The following is a 16,874-nucleotide window of genomic DNA, read 5'->3' on the forward strand; positions in this document are numbered from 1 at the left end:
GCAGCCTTCACGGCTAGTGACAGTGTTCATTATTTCAGCAGAGAGAAGACAGGAGAGGACAAGAGCAGCTTGTTTCTCAGGTCAGCAGAACTCTGTATTAGGTCAGACTCGTAGTGTCTTTCTATGCTTCTCTTTATTGTGCTGTTAAAAATCTTAAGTATATTTATTTCCATGGCTAATGGAAAGAGCATCTCTGTCTGCATACAGTACAATGACATAATTGTGGCACTGAATGCGGCTCTTGGCGTGTTTTTAGATGATGACAGTGAGCCCATTCTGGGGCTGTGGTTTGAGGAGACCATTTCTCCCAGTAAAGAGAAGGTGGCACCTCCACCACCCCCTCCTCCACCACCTCTGGAAACATCCCCAAGACTCAAGAGCCCCAGCAAGCTGAACACGGCAGAAAATGGCAACATTCTGGCTAGTCGCAAGGACCCAGAGTTGGTGAGGCAAAACTGAAAGAGCAAGGCTTATACGTTTTTTTTTATTTTTTATTTTTTTTATTTTTATAGGTTAACATTTCTGGTACACACACTTTCTACATGGCAAACTAAAACCACATTAGTGTTTATGCAACAATTGAATATCTTATGGATATGAAATTAGTAGAAATTCACCTAAAGGAATATTCCGTGTTCAATACAATTTAAACTCAATCGACAGCATTTGTGGCATAATATTGATACCACAAAAATTAATTTTGACTTGCCCCTCCTTTTCTTTAAAAAAAAGCATCTGGGTTGCAGTGAGGAACTTACAATGGAAGTGAATGGGGACCAATTTGTTAACATTAAAATACTCACTGTTTCAAAAGTATAGCCACAAGACAAACAGTATGCATGTAAACATGATTTTAGTGTAATAAAATCACTTACTAACCTTTTCTTTGTAAAGTTATAGCCAATTTTTCAACTTTGTTGCCATGACGATGTAATATCAAAAAGCTCTAAAATTACTACATGAGTTTTAATAGAAGAATTAATGTGTGCTTTTATAAAATTATAAGCTTCACATTTTTGTTTAAACCCTCCAAAAATTGGACCCCATTCACTTCCATTTTAAGTGCTTCACTATAACCCCAGTTTTTGCTTTTTTGAAAGAAAAGGAGTGACTAGTCAAAATTAATTTTTGTGGTAATCAACATTATGCCGTAAATGCTGTCGATTGAGTTTAACTTGTATTGAACCTGGAATATTCCTTTTTAAAAGATTTGTCAAAACTTTGGCAGTTGATAGGGACTACTTTTAAAGCTTAAAATAGATCCCAAAAGTATCATAAGTTGTCCATGTAACTCATGCATCATATTCTAAGTCTTCCGAATGTATATGAGTCATTTTTCAGTGGAAATCCTGATGTCCGTTGCACATTCACGACTCTGTGAGAGAAGTTTATTCAGTGTGTTCACGCTTGGACTTGCATTGTTTAGTGCTATAAACAACGCAAGTTATAGCATGAACATGCGTGCCACTGTGAACAAGCTTCTCTTATGCGCTCATGAACATATGCCTTCAGAAGACTTGGAATATGATGCATGTGTCACATGGACTACTTTCATGATACTTTTAGAGCATTTTTTAAGCTTTCATTTGAAAATAACACAGGATTTAAATACTCGAAAGCAGTGCGCGAAACATTGTTTTCTCATTAAAAATTTTGTTTTGTTTTCCCAGTTCTTGAGTCTGGCATCAAGCATTCTGAACTTCATCACCAACTCCATGTTGAAGTCCAGAAACAACTTCATCCGCAACTACCTGAGTGTGTCCCTCACTGAGCAGCACATGGCCACTCTCGCCAGCATAATCAAAGATGTGGACAAAGATGCCAAAGGTCAGAACAGACCATAGCTTCTTGGTTCTCACGATCAACTCTGTCGTACATTTTGGCTTTATCCCTCTGGAGTCAATTATACAGTATGATTAAACATTAATGTTTCTTTCTCCAGTTTCCTCTGATGAAGAGTTTTCTTCAGCCCTGTATCACTTTAATCATTCTCTAGTAACATCAGACCTGCCCTCTCCAGCCCTACAGGTAAACAATGAAATGTCTTAATATGCTTAACTCAGTAACCTATAAACAGCTCAATGAATCTAAACATTTCTTAAAGCAATAAGCTGCAGAAATCAGGAATCTGATGCTTTGTATTCTGAAACTTTTGTTTAGAACACTCTTCTGCAGCAGCTGGGTGTCGCCCCGTTCTCAGAGGGTCCATGGCCCATGTACATCCATCCACAGTCCCTCTCAGTGCTCTCCAGGTTACTGCTCATCTGGCAGCATAAAGCTAGCCAGCAAGGGGAGCATGACGTGTCTGAATGCATGAAGGTCTGGGAGAGGTAATAGCCCCAGAAGTACATGTCTTGGATACTGCCATTTTTGCTTCATGAGCACTCCGTTCCAGAAACATTTTCTGCTTGGCAATCACCTGAGCCGTAAATGCCATGTGATTAATCACTCCATATTGCAACTCTTTGCAGCAGACAAGGAAAATCATTAGACCATTTCACACTCTTCAGAGGTCACTTTACATCCACTATAATATAAATAATTATTTACAATTTATAAGTTGCTTGCAAAAATTAAGTCAGAATACACCGCGTTTACAGCAGTAAACATTTACCAGAATGGGCTAACTGATAACAAGCCAAACCCTGATGCCATGGTCTCTTTACTATATTCTGAGCGAAGCTTTCATTATTACATTTTACTGAAATAAGGTTTAGCAGTGATAAGGTGCATGTTGACTTCTAAGCACCTGCTTCTAGCCCAACAGATTGTAAGTAATCACTTTGAACATGTTTGTGTTAGGTTTATAGGCACCCTAAAGCAGAACACGCTGCAGAGAACCATGCCTAGCGAGGAGGACCTGAACGTTGAACACCTCCAGCTACTTCTGCTCATCTTCCACAACTTCTCAGAGAAGGGTCGCCGCAACGTCCTCACCCTCTGCATGCAGGCCATCTCTGAGGTTGCAGCCCACACTGATTCCCAGCTTCAGGCTGTACCCCTCAACCTGGCCCGCATCCTGCTTGTGTTCGACTACTTGCTGCACCAATACTCAAAAGCTCCCTTGTACTTGTTTGAGCAGGTAAGGAAGTAGCTTTTCATTCAGATAAATAGATTCAGACAGAAGAGAAGTAGCTTTTCTTTTCAAGAGACATTACACTATGTGACTAGCTAGTTGGCATTGTTCTCGAGTTAGGTATGAAATAGGACTTGAAACTCTGAAAAAAGTGTATATATATATATTTTTTTTTTCCTTCAAACAATGTTTTTAAAAATTGAGAAAATGTAATGTTATTATTTGTTATTGTAGCTTCCCACCATACTGTAGAAATGTACTTTTAAATTTGTTGTAATGGGAGCCAATAATGTGGTAACAGGGTTGAGCACAAATTGTGGGACATGGATAAATAGCACATTTTTGATCATTAAAATTAATTTTCAATTATAATTTTTTTAAATAAAATACTTTTTAAAAAAAGTAAATATTAAATATTTGAATTAATAATAAAATTATTTTTTGAAAACAACAAAGTGAATATCAGCGATTGATGTTCAATCTGTTTAAAACTAGCAATTTGTAATGCTAGGTTAATTCATATCTTTTAGTTATCACATCAAAAAACATGGGATTTGTGCTTTAATGCTTTAAAAAAAGTACCAAAGTTTAGCCAGTTTGTGACTGATCAACTTATTTCCATGCTCAGGTCCAGTACAATCTCCTGACTCCACTTACATCCGGGGCAAGTTCGGGACAGGATGGGGGAAAGAGAGGTGCTGTTCCACTTTATTATGGTTTCAAGGAGGTCGAGGAGAACTGGGCCAAACACTGCTCAGCAGGTAGGAGTAAGTTAAACCTTATATTTCTCTCCATTCTGCTCTTGATAATCTGTATTACACATATTACTGTACACAATTAATAACAGTTTAAAGTAAATCCTAATCCAATACAAGCTTTCAATTTCAAAGTTTCAATTCTTATCGATAGCCGGTCTTGCTTTTATTTAGATTCTACTGTACAACCAAAATTCTACTGCGTTCTGTCCCCTGAAGCCTCAGAGGATGACAGGAGTCGACTTGACGCCAAGGTGAAGCCACACATCACTACATAAGAATTAGGAGAGCTTCTGTGCCTGCTTGAGGAAAGTTAGTGTGGTCTTTATTAACTTTGCTTACAGGCCTTCCAAGTGCTGTTCAATGGTGTAGTGAAGTATGATGACTTGTACTCCTCCCTAATCTCCTTGCTGACCGCGGGCTCCTGCTTTGACACAGCGAGAAGGCAGGAGAACAAGCCCATCACCCCCATAGTGAGTGACACTAATTCAGCCATTTTCACAATCATCTGTGTTGAAAAGATTTCACTTGTTCTGACTGGTTGACTTTTTGCTGTTGATCTCTGTTACAGGAAGCATGTTCCTTGCAGTACTACTTCCTGGTGCTGTGGAAGATCCTGGGTGTTCTGCCACCATCTAAAGCTTTCATTGAGCAGCTGAAGAGTGGCAACAGTGACCCCAGTGAGAGTGACATCTTACACACCCTAAGGTGGTCGTCAAGGTTGCGAGTCAGCACTTATGTCAACTGGATCAAGGTTGGTTTTTGTTAACCCTGTTAACCCAGACATTGTTTTGTAAACCAAAATGACTAAAGTAATGCCATGATTTTTAAAGGTCCCTCAGAATTAATCTCTGTAACTCTCTCTAACCAGGAACACTTAGTGAAGCAGGGAATGAAAGCTGAACCTGCCACATCTCTGATTGAAGTGGCCTCTGCCAAATGTAGTGCAGTGAAATATGATGTGGAGCTTGCAGAGGAATACATCGCCAGACAGGTACACCATCACTGGTAAAGCTTTGTCTGCAGGACTCCTGATACAGCATACCTAATATATGACTTCGTAAATTTATCCTCCATAGATTTCATCATTCTGCTGTGTGGACCCAACCAGTATCCTGCCTCTTCACCAAGTCCCCTCTCTACATACCATCTACACGTTGGATGCTGTGATTTCTAAGGTGCAGGTTTCTTTAGATGAGCATTTCTCCAAAGTAGCTGCTGATACAGACCCACACAAATCCTCCGAGATAACCAAAAACCTGCTGCCAGCCACGCTGCAGCTTATTGATGTCTACACAGCCTTCACCAGGTTTGTTGCAGATTAAAGTCCTCAACATCACAAAACCTGGTGCTTGAATGAAACGGGTGTTTAAATATGTTGGTCATATGTTTGCTTAGGTCATACCTGCTGATGAGTCTGCCTGAGGAAGGAGAAAACAAGCCCACTGAAGCTAAACTGCAGGGCTATGCTGCTGTGTTGTCCATCGGATCCACACGATGCAAAGCCAATTTGCTTGGTAAGAACTGTGCTCCACCGCGATGAATGATATAAAGCCATTATGACATGGTTGAGCAACAACTTAACATGTTACTTTCTGACATATGAATATAGATCTAGTTCATTGTTGTGCTGTACATTGTACATACAGGTGTTTTTTTTTATCTCTGGGATTGTTCTTTTTTCAGGTCAGACTGTGATGCAGAATCTGCCATCGGCCGTTCAGACACTGTGTGAAACATGGAACAACATTCACACTAATGAGTTCCCTAACATTGGCTCATGGGTGAGCGTGCTTGTCCTTCAACTCTTCGCTTAAACTTAATCTCTCAGTACTTCACAGTGCACTGAGCTGTACACTTTCTCCACAGCGTAATGCCTTTGCGAACGACACCATCCCGTCAGAAAGTTACATCAGCGCTATTCAAGCTGCCCACTTGGGGACCCTCAGCAACCAATCGCTGCCCTTAGCATCCTCTCTCAAACACATTCTGCTCTCATTGGTGCGCCTTACTGGAGACCTCATTGTGTAAGTCCCCAGCCACAGCTGAAACAGAAGTATTGTTAAAGGAATATTCCGTGTTCAATACAAGTTAAGCACAATCGACAGCATTTGTGGAACTCAAATGGAAGTGAATGGGGTCAGTTTTGGAGGGTTTAAAGGCAGAAATGTGAAGCTTGTAATTAAAAAAAAAAGCCCTTACATTCATCTTGTGTTAAAACTTGTGTGTTATTTGAGCTGTAAAGTTGTTTAAATTGACATTTTTACAGTCATTTTAAGGTTTTAGGATTTGTTGACATTACGTCGTCATGGCAACGAAGTGGTAAAATTGGCTATGACTTTAGACAGAAAAGGTTAGTATGCGATTTTATCAAAATAATCTTGTTTACACACACATTGTTTATGTCTTGTGGCTATATTTTTGAAACTGAGTATTTTAATGCTCAAATATTGGCCCCATTCACTTCCATTGTAAGCGCCTCACTGTAACCTCGATTTTTTTTTTTTTTTTTTAAAGAAAAGGATGGGCAGTGAAAATTAATTTTTGTGGTAATCAATGTTATACCACCAATGCTGTCGATTGAGCTTGTATTGAACCTGGAATATTGCTTTAACTGACAGATTCAGTATTTTAGAAATAAATAGGAAATGCTAAAGATTGTTTATGTTTGGCTGTAGCACACAGGAGCTGATCAGTCCTCAGGTGATTCGCACGCTGTTGCCCCTCCTGTTGGAGAGCAGCACAGAGAGTGTGGCAGAGATCTCTAGCACCTCTCTGGAGAGGATCCTGGGCCCTGCTGAGTCGGATGCTTTCCTGGCCCTTGTCTATGAGCGCCTCATCACCGGCTGCTACAACATCATCGCCAACCACTCTGACCCCAACAGGTGAAACCTCGGACATTACAAAAGGCTTCTTGTCATTATTAGTGATGCTCCTAAGGCATCAGGGTAGGGGACCCGTGGGCCCTTAAAAGTCTGTACTTTTTAATATTTCAGGCCATATAAAGTTTTAAATATCTTAAATAAAATGCAAGAAGTCTTAAATATTATTTGCTGAGGTCTTAAATTTTGGGGCGTGAATAGAGTAGATGCTTAAAATAGCAAACAAGCTGTTAGAGCGGTACAGAATGCGCCGAGTTGGATGATGAGGTGAAGTCATCAAATACCAAACAATGGGGATATGTAAGTTTAACAACAAGTGTCTCATTTGTATACAGTCAACATTAGGTAATCAAGCACAGGCCGTGGGGGATTATAATCCTAATGTCAAATGTCATGTCTGATTTGATTTCATCAGAAAATAATTATTTAACTGGATAAGCATGCACTGCCATTTAAATATGTATTTTTGAAAATATTTCAATATAATCAGAGACAATATTATTTTAGAAAAATTATATTTTTATAAAAAATATTTTAAATGTATTTATTAAGTTACTGCGTTTAAGCAGCATAATATCTAACATAATTCCGTATTTACAGTAAACATAATTATTTGCTTATATTTCCATTTGGTGTCACCATTGCCCCGTTCTGAGCTGATTTTTAGTCCCAGTACATCACTGATGAATCATTTAGCACCTTTAAGAACAGAACTTTTAGATTAATTTTAAAGGAACTGTTTTGCATGTTTCTTTAAAGTAATAAAAAATCTTCCAATCTTAACTTTTCTTGATTCAGGCCTAGTTTAAAGAATCATGAACCGAAGCGTAAATTCAGTATCGTGAACTGAACAGAATCATGAGATGAGTGAATCGTTGCACCCCTAATTTACATGAAAGAAGGGAGGTCTGGGGACCACAAAACCTAGATTTTATTGCACTAAAGAACACTCCGGGCACATTAGTAACTGCATAGCAATTCTATAAGTGGATTTAAAGTGGAAGAGTGGTAGCATTTTAAGGATTATGTCTGTACTCTGAAAGAACCTTTTAATAATATCATCGTCATATGTGATTAGTGGTCTGGATGAGTCCATTCTTGAAGAGTGTCTGCAGTACCTGGAGAAACAGTTGGAAAGCAGTCTGGTCCGCAAAGCCATGGAGGAATTCTTTACATCGAGGTACATTCTCGCCTAATAATCACCTCTCTTAAGACTTCACTAGAAAACATTTTGCATGCTTGCATGAATTTAATACATTTGTATATATTTTCCCTTGTCTTGCAGTGGAGAACTGGTGCAGATCATGATGGCAACTGCCAATGAGAATCTATCTGCAAAGTTCTGCAACCGCGTTCTGAAATTCTTCACTAAGCTGTTTCAGCTCAGTAAGTAGCCTGGTGTCATTTCCGATGGCCTATCATAGTAATTCTTTAAGCAGGTTCCAGGGGTGCTTGAAGAGATTTTGATTTTGCTTGGTTAAAGCTGAAGTATGTAACTTCTGCGAAACTAGCACCACCAAATGGAATTGCAAAAATAAACAATGTTTTCAAAACAGCTTTCTAAATACGCCCCTCACCTGCAGTTGTTCAAGCAGTGAGATAGTTCCGCCCCAATGCACGCCATTTTTTGGGTAACATTGTTGGGGTGAGTCTAAGCGGGTTGCTCAAAACAAACACTGGAATTTGTATAGTGCCACAGAGACACAGTGTTTACAGTTTTCAAGAAAATTAATCTATGAATGGTTTACTTATAGTTGTGTCTGCATATTAAGCTGGGATAGGAGAAAGTATTTTAACACTGAAACAGTTACATACTTCAGCTTTAAATCTATAAAACAGAAACTGTGACTTCAAACATTAGGGGCTGTCAATATGAAAATTTCAAATTATGATTAATCAATTTATTCAGTTCCTTTAAAAAAAAGTGTGCAAGTTTTATAAAGTTTTGTAGATATGCACATAGAGTATATGTGCATAGACATTGTTTTTCACCCACAATAGCAGTTGTTTTTGGTGTAGAAGTGAGTTTTTGTGTTTTAAATGACGTAAATTATATTAATGATAATGCTAAATTATAATCGGTATATGTGTACTTTGTCAATAAAGGTGTACTTGAGCCTTATTGATGAGCTTGTGGGGATTCATAAGACAAAATCATTTTTAAAACCACTGGTCTATGAAGCGCATGCCATCTGATCTCCTCTCACACTTCCCATCTGTGTTCATTCCTCAGCGGAGAAAAGCCCCAATTCCAGCCTTCTGTTCCTGTGCGGCTCATTGGCCCAGCTGGCCTGTGTGGAGCCCACAAGGCTGCAGGCCTGGCTGAGGCGGATGACAGCCTCTCCTCCCAAAGACTCAGACCAGCTGGACACAGTGCAGGAGAACAGGCAGCTCTTGCAACTCCTCACCTCCTACATTGTCCATGATAACAGCCAGGTGGGTGAGGGCGTCTGCACGGTGCTTCTCAGCACCCTCATCCCCATGGCGACAGAGATGCTGGCCAGTGGAGATGGGGCTGGTTTCCCTGAACTCATGATCATCATGGCCACTCTAGCGAGTGCAGGGCAAGGAGCGGGACATCTACAGCTACACAGAGCCGCCATTGACTGGCTCACAAAATGGTGAGTGATGAATGGTGATTACAGAGTAATGCACTGTTAAATGATTTTTTTTTTTTTTTTTTTCAATACCCCAATGCTTCTAGAGAGCATTTGATTGGATAATAATTTGGAAACGCCTGTGAATGAAGGATGAGTCATCAATATTTTTGGTCCATTTTTCCGAAAGTGAGAGATTTTTTGTGTGTGTGTGTGTGTGTGTCTATCTAAAGTTAGTTTTGTCAAACTTTAGGATTACTAATATATAGATGACCTCTATGCTAACAGGCATGGACTAAAATGTATATTACATGGAGCCTATTCAAAACATTTAAAACATCTATTTTGAGCAAAACCAGACCCTTTCTATTTTTTTCTTGCAGTAAAAAATATTTGTATCAGAAGAATGTTGTGGAAAAGGTTACTGCCAATGTCTCCCAAGGCAAGGTAAGTGTTAAGTTTATGCAGACGGTAACTAGGGATGCTGCGATTATACGGTTTAAATATTAACCACGATTAAAAATGTCACGGTTAATTTAACCACAAGAATTTAGAATCCACGGTTAAAACCATGAAATGCTTTAAGACGTGGCAAAAATAATATACATAATGTATAAGTATATAATATAAAAGAGTTATTCATACATTTTTGTAAGCCTAAATGTGAAAACTCTTGTGCCTGTGTGGGTACTGGAGCTATTACTAGGTTACGGACGGTGGCCGCGTGGTGCTTAGCTAGGTGTGTGAGGTGTGTGACTGAACGTGCACTTTCAATTCACAAATTCCAAAATATAACAGAGGAATTCGATCTACCAGACTCATATCCACCAAAAAAAAGTGACTTAAATAGGCTGCTTTGGAGCATTTAAATGACTGACTGAAGACAACGGATATAAAATATGCAGACAGAAGTCATGGAAAGAAACATCCTACAAATGGGAAAGGATGCTCCACTAGTCGCCCAACAACAAACTAGTAAGTTTAATGTTTTTAGCTGTGGTGATTTTAAAGTGATGAATTAAAAGATGCTACTTTTTGTAATGTTTAAGCTTGCTGACAGCGCGCAGTGCATTTCATGTAGTTACTATCAGCGAGTAAACTTTGAAAAGTTGCATCTTCGTCCCCATTATTTAAAGCATTCCTTCTGTACAAATTCATCACGTTCAATAATAAATGTCCATTTTAGTCATTATTGGACTTTAAATTGCCTGCTGTGAGCAATGTTCCCATTATTATGCATAGTACACAGGTTTATTTGTAAGGTGTTTTGGATATTATTTTTATAGAGTCTGTTGTCGATTCTTTTTGTTGGGGTGTCTGATAGACAATGGATTGCTTTAATAAACTGTTTAAGAAGAAAAAAACTGTTGGATGCCTTGAACTAGGCTACATGCTGCTCACCCACAATAATCTTGCATTTACAGTTGTGGCCAAAAATATTGGCACCCTTGGTAAATATGAGCAAAGAAGCCTGTGAAGAAAAATCTGCATTGTTTATCCTTTTGATCTTTAATTTAAAAAAATCACAAAAATCTAACCTTTAATTGAAGTAAAACAATTGAAACATGGAATATCTTATTATTAAATCAATATTTTTTCCCCAAAACGCATTGGCCATAATTATTGGCCCCCTTTTATTCAATACTTTTTGCAACCTCCCTTTGCCAAGATAACAGCTCCGAGTCTTCTCTTATAATGCATAATGAGGTTTGAGAACACCTGGAAAGGGATCTGAGACCATTCCTCCATACAGAATCTCTTCAGATCCTTCACATTAAGAGGTCCATGTTGGTGGACTTCCTTCAGTTCACCCTATGAATTTTCTATGGGGTTCAGGTCAGGGGACTGGGATGGCCATGGCAGAACCTTGATTTTGTGGTCAGTGAACCATTTTTGTGTTGATTTTGATGTTTGTTTTGGATCATTGTCCTGCTGGAAGATCCTACCAGGGCTTATTGTAAGCTTTCTGGCAGAGGCAGCCAGGTTTAGATTTTTTATCTGTTGGTATTTGATAGAGTCCGTGATGCCATGTATCCAAACAAAATGTCCAGGACCTCTGGCAGAAGAACAGCCCCACAGCATTAAAGATCCAGCAGCACATTTAACCATGGGCATTGGGTATTCAACTCTGTGTGATGCCAAAAAGCCCCCTTTTTTTTTTTCATCTGACCACAGAACCCGGTCGCATTTGAAGTTCCAGTAGTGTTTAGCAAACTGAAGATGCTTGAGTTTGTTGTTGGATGAGAGCAGAGGCTTTTTTTCTTGAAACCCTTCCAAACAAGTTGTGGCGATGTAGGTGATGTCTGATATTTACTTTTTTTGTTTTAGACTTTCTGACCCTAAGACCCAACTAATTTCTGTAATAATTCTCCAGCTGTGATCCTTGGAGTTTCTTTGGCCACTTGAACTATCCTCCTCACTGTGCGTGGAGACAGTATAGACACATGTCCTTTTCTGGGCCGATTCTCAAGATCTCCAGTTGATTGGAACTTGTTAATTATTTCCCTGATGGTGGAAATTGGTATTTTCTTATAGCCACTTCCCATTTTGTGAAGCTCAACAACCTTTTGCCGCACATCAGAACTATATTCTTTAGTCTAACCCACTGTGATTGATGATTAAGGGAATTTGGCCTGTATGGTAACTCATATTTATACCCCTATGAAACAGGAAGTCATGGCTGAACAATTTCATGTTCCTAGTCACCCAGGTGCACTAAAAGTTTTAAAAAATGAATGGTTATACAGGTGCATCTCAATAAATTAGAATGTCGTGGAAAAGTTCATTTATTTCAGTAATTCAACTCAAATTGTGAAACTCGTGTATAAAATAAATTCAGTGCACACAGACTGAAGTAGTTTAAGTCTTTGGTTCTTTTAATTGTGATGATTTTGGCTCACATTTAACAAAAACCCACCAATTCACTATCTCAAAAAATTAGAATATGGTGACATGCCAATCAGCTAATCAACTCAAAACACCTGCAAAGGTTTCCTGAGCCTTCAAAATGGTCTCTCAGTTTGGTTCACTAGGCTACACAATCATGGGGAAGACTGCTGATCTGACAGTTGTCCAGAAGACAATCATTGACACCCTTCACAAGGAGGGTAAGCCACAAACATTCATTGCCAAAGAAGCTGGCTGTTCACAGAGTGCTGTATCCAAGCATGTTAACAGAAAGTTGAGTGGAAGGAAAAAGTGTGGAAGAAAAAGATGCACAACCAACCGAGAGAACCGCAGCCTTATGATTGTCAAGCAAAATTGATTCAAGAATTTGGGTGAACTTCACAAGGAATGGACTGAGGCTGGGGTCAAGGCATCAAGAGCCACCACACACAGACATGTCAAGGAATTTGGCTACAGTTGTCGTATTCCTCTTGTTAAGCCACTCCTGAACCACAGATAACGTCAAAGGCGTCTTACCTGGGCTAAGGAGAAGAAGAACTGGACTGTTGCCCAGTGGTCCAAAGTCCTCTTTTCAGATGAGAGCAAGTTTTGTATTTCATTCGGAAACCAAGGTCCTAGAGTCTGGAGGAAGGGTGGAGAAGCTCATAGCCCAAGTTGCTTGAAGTCCAGTGTTAAGTTTCCACAGTCTGTGATGATTTGGGGTGCAATGTCATCTGCTGGTGTAGGTCCATTGTGTTTTTTGAAAACCAAAGTCACTGCACCCGTTTACCAAGAAATTTTGGAGCACTTCATGCTTCCTTCTGCTGACCAGCTTTTTAAAGATGCTGATTTCATTTTCCAGCAGGATTTGGCACCTGCCCACACTGCCAAAAGCACCAAAAGTTGGTTAAATGACCATGGTGTTGGTGTGCTTGACTGGCCAGCAAACTCACCAGACCTGAACCCCATAGAGAATCTATGGGGTATTGTCAAGAGGAAAATGAGAAACAAGAGACCAAAAAATGCAGATGAGCTAAAGGCCACTGTCTAAGAAACCTGGGCTTCCATACCACCTCAGCAGTGCCACAAACTGATCACCTCCATGCCACGCCGAATTGAGGCAGTAATTAAAGCAAAAGGAGCCCCTACCAAGTATTGAGTACATATACAGTAAATGAACATACTTTACAGAAGGCCAACAATTCACTAAAAATGTTTTTTTTATTGGTCTTATGATGTATTCTAATTTTTTGAGATAGTGAATTGGTGGGTTTTTGTTAAATGTGAGCCAAAATCATCACAATTAAAAGAACCAAAGACTTAAACTACTTCAGTCTGTGTGCATTGAATTTATTTAATACACGAGTTTCACAATTTGAGTTGAATTACTGAAATAAATGAACTTTTCCATGACATTCTAATTTACTGAGATGCACCTGTATACTTCAGATATATTTTACTCATAAAAATTTCTAGGGGTGCCAATAATTGTGGCCAACATGTTTTTGGAGAAAAATATTTAATAATGAGATATTTCTCCTCTTTCAATTGTTTTAATTCAGTTAAAGGTTAGATTTTTGTGAATTGGATCAAAAGGATAAACAATGTAGATTTTTTTTTTTTTTTTTTTCTTTCACAGCCTTTGCTCATATTTACCAAGGGTGCCAATATTGAAGTACATCACTGAGCTCGGGATGTGCATAAACTGTGTCGTGCTCTAGATTGGAGCGTCTCTTATTATATACCTCCTATTTATATTTTGTGTAATTATCAGTTTTCTTATTTTAGGACTGCCATATTGTCCACATATCCCCCAGAAATACATCTACTAAGGCGTTCAGTTGTGATATGATGTGCATTTTTTGCATCAGTGCTGTTGTATAATGAAAAATTGCAAATAATCATAAAACCAGTTAACCGCTATTTCCTCGGACGGTAATCTCACCATCAAAAACCTCACACCGCGGCATCCCTAATGGTAACTATTCAGATGTTTTTGATTTGATTATGTGGGACTGTAAGCGGAACTCTTATCTGTTTGTAGCATGCCAGCATGCTGGAGTGCGCCTGCCACATCATCTCCTACCTGGCAGATGTAATGAACGCTTTGAGGCAGACCAGTGGCCAGGGCTCGTCCCAGCTCTTGATGGAGGGAGAGGAGAAGGCCATTGAAGTCGACTCAGACTGGGTTGAGGAGCTGGCTGTGGAGGAGGAAGACTCTCAGGCTGAAGACTCTGTAAGGAGACTGTTTGCTCTCTGTGCTTTACTTAAGAACAAAAAAAAAATTATTCCTGACAGGATTTATGTTTTTGTACTTGTTAGAAATAGTAAGGTGGTATAAACACAGGATGTGTTCAGAATGCAGAATGCAGGGGTTTCGAGGTGCATTTTAACAAGAGATACATTTTCCTTGTTAACTTAATATAAATTCCTTTTTTTATTGTGACCAATCAATTCCCAATGGATACAATTCTGCCCTACATTTTTTTAAATGTTCTGTTTCACTCAGAAATACATCACATTACAAACAATGCAAATGCTGTTTCTTGTTCACTTTTAATGCCTACACTTGATGTCAGTTATCCATAATTAAGACATTGAGACATTGTAGCAAACATCTGTTACAGTTGCTATTGTTTTATTAATATTGTCATTTTAAATACATTGATGCATAATAGAAGTTGAACTATTTTTAATTTGACACAATGACTATATTTACATGGACATCAGAAAGGCGTTTATTGCGAGAAAGCTGATTAAAGGTGAAGTATGTAAAAAAAAAAAAAAAAAAAAAAAAATGTCAATACGTTCTTCTATCCCAGTTTATTGTTCATTGACGACTAAGTAAGCCGACTGTATATTTTTAGCGAGCCACTCAGCTCCACCCATCCAGTTCTAGCACAACCTATAGTGGGAGTTTGGGGTGTGGCTACTTGGTTCAGTTGGGGGAATGTTGTGGAGTGGTGGTGGCATAGTGGACTTAAGCACATAACTGGTTCGATCCCCACAGCCACCATCATTGTGTCCTTGAGCAAGGCACTTAACTCCAGGTTGCTCCGGGGGGATTGTTCCTGTAATAAGTGCACTGTAAGTCGCTTTGGATAAAAGTGTCTGCCAAATGTATAAATGTAAATTTAAATGAATATGAACAACCATGGCAGACGTGTACAGAGGAAAATAGATTGAGCTTCATCAAAATTCGAAGACTTGCTAAAAGACACAGAGAATGGAGAAAAACCAGAGTGAACATTGCCGTCGCATTTACAAGGTGGAGGACACACACACACCACCACCACCACCACCACAAATGATGAGATCACTCTGGCAAATGAGAGCGCCAATAAGGAGATCTTTTCTCAAGTTGCTAATACACCGCTGCCGCCGCTCGTCAAAAACAGCGATCTCGCCTAGGGTGCCAAAATGGTCAGAAACGGCGCTGTCGTAACACTTACTAATAGTTACCAAGAACTATCCTACATGATGCCTCTTGTGCTAGATCCCCCGCACACCCCTGCTGTTCAATTCGGTGATGTTTATGAACAACCGGATTCCTCTACAAAGCTATGTCCGGTGTGGTGTTATAGTGGTCTTGTTTATTATCAGTGTTGGGGAGTAACGGAATACATGTAACGGGATTATGTATTTAAAATACAAAATATAAGTACCTGTATTCCACTACAGTTACAATTTAAATCATTGGTAATTAGAATACAGTTACATTCAAAAAGTATTTTGATTATTGAAGAGATTACTTTGCATTTTATTGTCATTTGTTTCATTTAATATTTAGTCCTTTCATATGGAAAACATTTATACATATAAATGATGCGATCCAAAGTGCATTTGAACAGCGCTGAAACACTTTCTTATGATGTGTTACATTCATACGAGCAGACAGAGAAGTAAGTTTAGAGCAGAAGAAATAGAAATAAACCTTGTGTAAAGTGTCAGCTTTACGCTAAGATAAAATGCTATTTCTAGCCATTTTACATGCACATGTTACCAGGCACGATCATATATTTTTTATCAAGAAAATTCACGTTGGATCATAATTTCTTTTTTCTAGTAAGACCTTTGATATTAGGGCAAACATCATATTCTTGATGATACATTTTGTATTGTTTTCCTGTAAAAATATCTAAAAATCCTTGATTTATCTTGTTTTAGAAACAACACTGCATAAAATATTTAGGTTTTTCAGAGAATGTATTTTTATAGTCAAAACAATTGAAAAAATCTACCAGTGCTGAAGAAGTAATCCAAAGTATTTAGAATACGTTACTGACCTTGAGTAATCTAACGGAATACATTACAAATGACATTTTACAGTAAGTATTCTGTAATCTGTAGTGGAATACATTTCAAAAGTAACCCTCCCAACCCTGTTTATTATGATGTTAAACATTTATCACCTTTTTAGTATTGCCTATTTGTTCATATGGAATCAGAGAGTACGAAAGGGCGTAATGAGTCTGAGGGGTGTTGCCAAAGGTTGTTTGAAAAATATTTTATTTTTGTAATTCCGTTTGGTGCCACTAGTAGTGCAGATGTTACACACTTCATCTTTAAGGTTTGAAATCAGTGTATGCATTTACATGAGCTGTGTTTGTGGCAAGTTCAGTAAGCAGCTTTCTCCACGGCAACGTAATTTTCCAACAACGATTTTGTAAATAACAAA

General features: G+C 38.7%; 1 protein-coding gene across 13 annotated transcripts in view; it reads left to right on the forward strand.

Annotated features, from left to right (window-relative positions):
- Positions 1-16,874, forward strand: part of ubr4 (ubiquitin protein ligase E3 component n-recognin 4) — an 81,169-nt gene that overhangs the window by 12,855 nt on the left and 51,440 nt on the right. For 6 of the 13 annotated variants that reach the window (XM_051660857.1, XM_051660860.1, XM_051660862.1 and 3 more), the window contains exons 15-35: positions 39-80; positions 257-444; positions 1,671-1,827; positions 1,943-2,028; positions 2,161-2,330; positions 2,803-3,082; positions 3,705-3,843; positions 4,006-4,085; positions 4,176-4,304; positions 4,403-4,585; positions 4,703-4,825; positions 4,911-5,140; positions 5,230-5,348; positions 5,518-5,615; positions 5,701-5,858; positions 6,510-6,716; positions 7,792-7,893; positions 7,999-8,099; positions 8,947-9,334; positions 9,694-9,757; positions 14,241-14,432. In XM_051660857.1, the coding sequence (XP_051516817.1) occupies positions 39-80; positions 257-444; positions 1,671-1,827; positions 1,943-2,028; positions 2,161-2,330; positions 2,803-3,082; positions 3,705-3,843; positions 4,006-4,085; positions 4,176-4,304; positions 4,403-4,585; positions 4,703-4,825; positions 4,911-5,140; positions 5,230-5,348; positions 5,518-5,615; positions 5,701-5,858; positions 6,510-6,716; positions 7,792-7,893; positions 7,999-8,099; positions 8,947-9,334; positions 9,694-9,757; positions 14,241-14,432 (3,236 nt within the window). The remainder of the gene's footprint in view (positions 1-38; positions 81-256; positions 445-1,670; positions 1,828-1,942; positions 2,029-2,160; positions 2,331-2,802; positions 3,083-3,704; positions 3,844-4,005; positions 4,086-4,175; positions 4,305-4,402; positions 4,586-4,702; positions 4,826-4,910; positions 5,141-5,229; positions 5,349-5,517; positions 5,616-5,700; positions 5,859-6,509; positions 6,717-7,791; positions 7,894-7,998; positions 8,100-8,946; positions 9,335-9,693; positions 9,758-14,240; positions 14,433-16,874) is intronic. The other 7 variants (XM_051660859.1, XM_051660861.1, XM_051660864.1 and 4 more) reach the window with 4 other exon arrangements.

Source organism: Myxocyprinus asiaticus, chromosome 28 (assembly GCF_019703515.2).
Source record: "Myxocyprinus asiaticus isolate MX2 ecotype Aquarium Trade chromosome 28, UBuf_Myxa_2, whole genome shotgun sequence".
NCBI classification, from domain to species: domain Eukaryota; kingdom Metazoa; phylum Chordata; class Actinopteri; order Cypriniformes; family Catostomidae; genus Myxocyprinus; species Myxocyprinus asiaticus.